The sequence below is a fragment of the Oncorhynchus tshawytscha genome, linkage group LG03 (genome assembly GCF_018296145.1).
Source record: "Oncorhynchus tshawytscha isolate Ot180627B linkage group LG03, Otsh_v2.0, whole genome shotgun sequence".
Taxonomy (NCBI): Eukaryota; Metazoa; Chordata; class Actinopteri; order Salmoniformes; family Salmonidae; genus Oncorhynchus; species Oncorhynchus tshawytscha.
This window is the reverse complement of record NC_056431.1, coordinates 34108730-34116447: the sequence shown is the minus strand read 5'-3', so window position 1 is coordinate 34116447 and position 7718 is coordinate 34108730. Positions and strand designations below refer to the sequence as shown.

The 7718-nt window shown below is 40.7% G+C and overlaps 1 protein-coding gene across 1 annotated transcript in view; it reads left to right on the top strand.

Moving 5' to 3' along the window:
- Positions 1-6384: 6384 nt before the first annotated feature.
- LOC112234685 (glypican-4) overlaps positions 6385-7718 on the top strand; it is a 95424-nt gene continuing 94090 nt past the window's right edge. The window contains exon 1 of the mRNA XM_024402942.2: positions 6385-7184. Coding sequence (XP_024258710.1) covers positions 7028-7184 — 157 coding nt within the window. The 5' untranslated portion in view covers positions 6385-7027. The remainder of the gene's footprint in view (positions 7185-7718) is intronic.

Genomic DNA, 7718 nt, shown 5'->3' with positions numbered 1-7718 from the left:
TATGCTTTCGCCGAAAAGCCTTTTTAAAATCTGACATGTTGGCCTAATTCAAACAGAGTGTAGCTTTAATTGAGTATCTTACATGTGTGATTTAATGAAAGTTTGAATTTTATAGTATTTTATTTGAATTTGCCACGCTGCATTTTCCCTGGTTTTTGGCCAAGTGGCCAAAAAGTACCATAAGAAGTTAAGATATATTTTATAGATTTTTACGCAATTTCTCTGTTATACTAACCGAAAATGAGCCTTTGGCTGATCAGTGGGCAACGGACGGCCCCTCTACCAAGGTGGGCCAGCCCGGGTTTCTGGCTGAGCTGAGGTCACATTCAAAGTCGAACGCGACATTAGGAAAGAGACCTGCTCCGACTCTGTGATCAGTGAGACAGCCAACATGATTTAGTCAAACAGTAAAGTGCATTATCCTCTTGAATCATACCATTCCTGCTTGGATGTTTTTGATGAAATAACTTATTTATTGAATACCTCAGCAGTCTATTTATTATACCTCTTAATAAATCAATATGAATTACTTTATTAGATGATTGCTTGTTATTTGGGTCAGACCAAATCATGGGCTGGTGCCACCAACTGTAAAAGTAAGTGGCACCAGTGACACTAGCAGAAAATGATAGTCTGGAGCCCTGTAATAGAAATTAATAGGGTTCATCCCCCTTGGTGTTTTTCCTATTTTGTTGCATTACAACCTGTCATTTAAATAGATTTTTATTTGGATTTCATGTAATGGACATACACAAAATAGTCCAAATTGGTGAAGTGAAATAAAAAGAAAATCAAATAAATAAAAAACTGAAAAGTGATGTGTGCATATGTATTCAATTCCTTTGCTATGAAGCCCCTAAATAAGATCTGGTGCAACCAATTACCTTTAGAAATCACATAATTAGTTAAATAAAGTCCACCTGTGTGCAATCTAAGTGTCACATGATCTCAGTATATATACACCTGTTCTGAAAGGCCCTAGAGTCTGCAACACCACTAAGCAAAGGGCACCACCAAGCAAGTGGCACCATGAAGACTAATGAGCTCTCCAAACAGGTCAGGGACAACGTTGGGGAGAAGAACAGAACAGATCAGGGTTGGGTTATAAAACATATCTGAAACTTTTAACATCCCATGCAGCACCATTAAATCCATTATTAAAAAATAGAAAGAATATGGCACCACAACAAACCTGCCAAGAGAGGGCCGCCCACCAAAACTCACAGACCAGGCAAGGAGGGCAATGATCAGAGAGGCAACAAAGAGACCAAAGACAACCCTGAAGGAGCTGCAAAGCCCCACAGCAGAGATGGGATTGTCTGTCTTTAAGTGCCTGTCTTCACTTTAAGCTGTACATTCCACAGAGCTGGGCTTTATGGAAGAGTGGCCAGAAAAAAAGCCATTGCTTCAAGAAAAAAATAAGAAAACGCGTTGGTGTTCACCAAAAGGCATGTGGGAGACCCCACAAACATGGAAGAAGGTACTCTGGTCAGATGAGACTAAAATGTAGCTTTTTGGCCATCAAGGAAAACACTATGTCTGGCGCAATCCCAACACCTCTCATCCCCCAGAGACTGGGAAACTGATCAGAATTGAAGGAATGATGGATGGAGCTAAATACAGGGAAATTCTTGAGGGAAACCTGTTTCAGTCTTCCAGAGATTTGAGACTGGGATGGAGGTTCACCTTCCAGCAGGACAATGACCCTACACATACTGCTAAAGCAACACTTGAGTGGTTTAAGGGAACATTTAAATGTCTTGAAATGGCCTAGTCAAAGCCCAGACCTCAATCCAATTGAGAATCTTTGGTATGACTTGAAGATTGCTGTACACCAACAGAACCCACCCAACTTGAAGGAGCTGGAGAAGTTTTGCCTTGAAGAATGGCCAAAAATCCCAGTGGCTAGATGTGCCAAGCTTATAGAGACATACCCCAAGAGATTTGCTGCTGTAGTTGCTGCAAAAGGTGGCTCTACAAAGTATTGACTTTGGGGGGGTGAATAGTTACGCACGCTCAAGTTTTCCATTTCTTGTTTGTTTCACAAAAATATTGTGCATCTTCAAAGTGTCACAAAGCCACACCCCTTCCACTCGTGTTAGAAGTTCAGAACGAGAAAGCGTAGGCTATATAAAAATAATAAAGCTCAAATTGAAAATAATTCAACAAAATAATGATTAACATCTCAAATTCCTGTGTTTGAAATGGTAAACAAGGCTGCATGGGATTTATCTTAATGTGACTCAATGCAGCCAATGGTAATGTCCACTTTAGGTATAATGAGCCGCTTGTGGATTTGACATCTCTAATGCAGTTCCACCCCCGACACCGCCAAAACAACCACTATGCGGATGCCGGCTAAAGTGGATCTGATTGAATAAGTAGGTAGCTTAGCTTTTATAACGTATAAGATTTTAGCAGAGAGACAGACAGACAGACAGACAGACAGACAGACAGACAGACAGACAGACAGACAGACAGACAGACAGACAGACAGACAGACAGACAGACAGACAGACAGACAGACAGACAGACAGACAGACAGACAGACAGACAGACAGACAGACAGAGATCAAGAAGAAGCACGGAGAGACAGCAGATGCTGAGACAGATAGACAGCACAACAGGGAGGAAAACAAAATGGCTAGAGCAGAGGCAAAGTTATAGTGTTGAGTTGTATCTCCACTGGTGCTTTTACATATAGTATTTGTTTTAAACATGAGCTGTTTAAAAAAAGAGGAGGAGAACCATGTCTCACCAGTCACTGGTACAGAAATGGTTGGCAAACACTGTACAGAAAGCCAATGTTAGCACTACTGCCTGTGTCTTACTCAGATTGGGGGTCAAATCCTGGATGCCATTTACCACCAGCTAAAGCTATGACATTGAAATGCCTATTTACTCTGTTCCATCTCACTACGCAATTCACTGTCTCATCAGGGCAGCTAGGCAATTTATAAACTTGATCTCCAATATAAAAAGCATGTAGACATTATCTCCCATTTCTTTTAGACTAGCACTTGGTTTATAACAGAAGAGTTTTGTATAATACTTGCTGTCTGTCTCTCCGACATTTGCAACATTGTTTCAATATTGAAATTCGATCTCCAGCTGTCCTATAGTAATGAACGTGTCTGGGGTCGGGAAAAAACTGACCGCCAGACAGCTTTCATCAGCCAGTCGAAAATCATGAATAAGCTGGCAAAGGTTTTTGGGCTGTAGACAAAGACATGTCAATAGAAAACAGGTCAAACGAAAACAAAATGCAGCAAGTTTGCAGTCTTTCCAGCTTCAGTTTGAAGTGATTCTGTTAACTGTGTTGTTGAGTAGCTCCTCTGAACAACAATGTCATGACGAGAGAGCACATGTTCTATTCCAGACAAAATCATGCATCATTAGCTCATTGTTATGGATGTATCCAAATAAATGTCACGAGAAAACAGCTTAAACAAATGCAAATGCAGCTCCTTTGCTGTTATTCTGGCTGAATTGTTTGACATGAATGTAAGTTAGCTGTAGTTGGCTACCTAGCAAGCAAGGGAAAGCAGGTTGCCAGCCAGGGTGGCAATGGAACATTTAGAACTATACAGAACAAAAAGACTTAACATTTACATTTCTGGGTTGCATTTCTGGAAACCAAACTGATAGAATGAACAACCAGCCAGATTGGGTAGCAACCTTAGATTTGGGTATGGGACTTTATCTCGTGGAAAGATGAAATAGTATGTATAAATACATCAAAATATATTTTTTTAATGAAAATATGTTATTATTTATTTGAGAATGATGGTAACCCGTTATATAAAAATGATGATGCCCTCAAAGCTGGTGATTGGAGGATATATTGGCACAGTTTGAAAGCCCTCGACCTAATTTCTTTTCTCTGTATACATCAATGATGTCGCTCTTGCTGATGGTGATTCTCTGATTGACATCTACGCAGACGACACCATTCTGTATACTTCTGGTCCTTCTTTGGACAGTGTTATCTAACTAAATGTATGCTCTTCAACCGATCGCTGCCCGCACCCGCCCGTCTAGCATCACTACTCTCGACGGTTCTGACTTAGAATATGTGGACAATTACAAATACCTAGGTGTCTGGCTAGACTGTAAACTCTCCTTTCAGACTCACATTAACAGGCCCATGGGCCGTGGGCTATGTCACCTTTTTCATTGTTTTACTTGAATATAAAAAACATATTTTTGTGTTTCAATTTCGACCAGCCCACCCAACAAAAAATGCTCCAGCCCATCTGGAAATAATTACAATTTAGCATGAACACTGGAGTGATAGCTGTGCAGATGATGATGTGCAAGTAGAGATACAGGGGTGCAAATGAGCAAGAAGATAAATAACAACATGGGGATGAGGTATTTGGGTGTGCTATTTATAGATTGGCTGTGTACAGGTAGAGTGATCGGTAAGCTGCTCTGACAGCTGATGCTTAAAGTTAGAGACGGAGATATAAGTCTCCAGCTTCAGTGATTTTTGCAATTTGTTCCAGTCATTGGCAGCAGAGAACAAGAAGGAAAGGTGGCCAAAGTAAGTGTTGGCTTTGGGGATGACCAGTGAAATATACCTGTTGGAGCGCGTGCTACGGGTGGGTGTTGCTATGGTGACCAGTGAGCTGAGATAAGGCAGGACTTTACCTAGCAAAGACTTACAGATGACCTGGAGCCAGTGGGTTTAGCGATGAATTTGAAGCGAGGGCCAGCCAACGAGAGCATACAGGTCGCAGTGGTGGGTAGTATTTGGGCATTGGTAACAAAACGGATAGCACTGTGATAGACTACATCCAGGTGGTGAGTAGAGTGTTGGAGGCTATTTTGTAAATCGCTGAAGTCAAGGATCGGTAGGATAGTCAGTTTTACGAGAGTATTTTTGGCAGCATGAGTGAAGGAGGCTTTATTGCGAAATAGGAAGCCAACTCTAGATTTAATTTTGGAATGGAGATGCTTAATGTGAGTCTGGAAGGAGACTTTACAGTCTAACTATTTGTAGTTGTCCACATATTCTAAGTCAGAACCGTCCAGTGTAGCAACAGGCTAACAATTTTGGCGGATAATTTTTAGAAAGAGAGGGTCCAGATTGTCTAGGCCAGCTGATTTGTTGGGATCCAGATTAGTAAAGTGTTGGTCCCATGTTTAATAATCTGAAATAAAAGATCCCAGAAATGTTGCATATGCACAAAAAACGTATTTCTCTCAAAAATTTTTACATCCTTGTTTTTGAGCATTTCTCCTTTGCCAAGATAATCCATCCAGCTGACTAGTGTGGCATATCAAGAAGCTGATTAAACAGCATGATCCTTACACAGGTGCACCTTGTGCTGGGGACAATAAAAGGCCACTTTAAAATGTGCAGTTTTGTCACACAACACATGCCACAGATGTCCAAGTTTTTAAGGAGCATGCAGTTGGAATGTTGACTGCAGAAATGTCCACCAGAGCTGTTGCCAGTAAATGTAATGTTAAGTTCTCTACCATAAGCCGTCTCCAACATTGTTTTAGAGAATTTGGCAGTACGTCCAACCGGCCTCACAACCGCAGACCATGTGTAACCACACCAGCCCTGGACCTCCACATCCGGCTTCTTCACCTGCAGGATTGTCTGAGGAGTATTTCTGTCTGTAATAAAGCTCTTTTTTGGGGGAAAACCATGTTCTAGCTCCCTCTCAGGCTCACCAATGGCTGTGCCCCTGCCCAGACATGTGAAATCCATAGATTAGGATCTAATGACTCATTTCCATCTATGAAATGTAACTCAGTAAAATATTTGAAATTGTTGCATGTTGCGTTTATATTTTTGTTCAGCAGTTGGAAATGAATGTACTTTTGGTGTACCAAAATGCAACGATGCTGTCTCAATTACACCAACAGCGTATTGCGTTTTGGTACACCAGATGTACATTTAATTTCCAATGGAACGCTTTGTTTGCCTTGCAGCATTGCGTTGTTGAGGCGCATATGTTGGATTTATCGAACTTATGCATCAAGTTGTATGTGTAAAAGGCTTGAAGGAAATGGTAGCAGAAGGTGGTGACATGCCTTGATCACACCATTAGTGTTTAGCTCAAAATAGTATGCAGCATCATCTGGAAATGGTAGCAATACGCCTTGATCACACCAATATTGAGGAGCAAATATTATGCAGGATCATCTGGATATGTGTGCAAAAAAAAAGTTAAACATTCACCTTCTGCTACCATTTCTGTCAAGCCGTCTATGCATACAGTTTGACGCATTATTGCCTCTGCAACGCAATGCTGCGTGTTTCTGGTGTTACAAATGCAAAACTCTATCAGTGTGTTCGAAGCGTAGGTCCGGTCCAAGCTCCACCCCGGGCATTTTGTGTTGCCAAGTCTTTGTCCGGAACTCGCAATTCTGGCTATCCACTGGGACTTTGCTATGCGCTTAGCCTCAGGACATTAGCACGCCTAGCGTATAATACAGTCTAGTGTCCTGTCTGTAAAGAACTGTAGCTCGCTGAAGATTGCAAACATTTTCGGTCAACTTTTTTTTAAATAAAAAACTTTTATTTTATTTTTTCTCCCCATCATTGTCCTTCGTTGGAACCGAAGTCGAGGTGGATGCAACTTTACAGACGCATTGTAAAAACGAGTTTGGCTGTTTTCGTTTGGTTGCCTTTTTAGGAAAATTGTAATACGTTTGAAACTAATGTTTTGTTCCCTGCTTTTTGATTCTATGGGAGAGTCTGGAACCCGAAAAACATTTTGAAGACTAAACGCTACTTTTTTTTTACAACATTGCCTTCATGTTTCCCATATATCTATAGTTTTAAGGTGGCCCAAGCACGTTTGTGAATTAAGAATCCGGTTAGCTAGTCAACCAATTCGGTAATTTTTAGACCTTTAGCTAGTAGCCAGTGAAGTGTAAGGAAATCTGGGTCTCCATGAAGAAATCCCAACGTGCGAGTTGAAACTGTCCTAGTTACCTAATACAGCTGAACGCTTTTCTCGTGTTTTGTGTGCCCATAACATTTTTATTTTATTTAACCGACTCAATGAACACGATGTTCGTGTTCTCTACGGTTTACACATTGGCCCTGCTTTTTGTTTCGACGAAGGCTGAGCCCAATTCGAAAAGCTGCATTGAAGTTAGGGCTGCATACAGTTCCAAAGGCTTCAACGTCAATGACGTTCCCAACAAAGGGGTACACGGTAAGTTTGCCTTAAATCTTGTTCATGACTCATTTCAACGTTTTCTATTTCATTTAGGCCAGAACCATATAATGCTACTGTTAAGTGTGTTTGTTCATTCATTTAGGTGTGATTGTCTGTGTTACGTCTTTCCATGAAGATCATTTATGCGCGAATTGTGACATATTTTAAAGCTAAAATGCTACAATCAAGTTCACTTGTAACGTTATTATGTAACAATGTAACGTTTGTGAGGTTTAAAGTAACACCCATCTGAAAATAATTTGATAGGCAGTTTAACATAGGCTTAGGCTATCGTTCTACAATCTTCTACCGAAGTTGGGTGATTTGAAATTAACAAAAAGTGGTCCTAGTATTCATATGACAATCATTAATGAATAGCCTAATTGGCTTAAATAACTAAACTCACAACCCCCCCGAAACTCCTTTTAATTATAACATCGGTGGTTTGAGTAAAACATATGTATTACGGGCACGACTGGACCGTTTATTGATATTCACCGAAATAAGAGCTAGACTGAATACGGTCTGCGG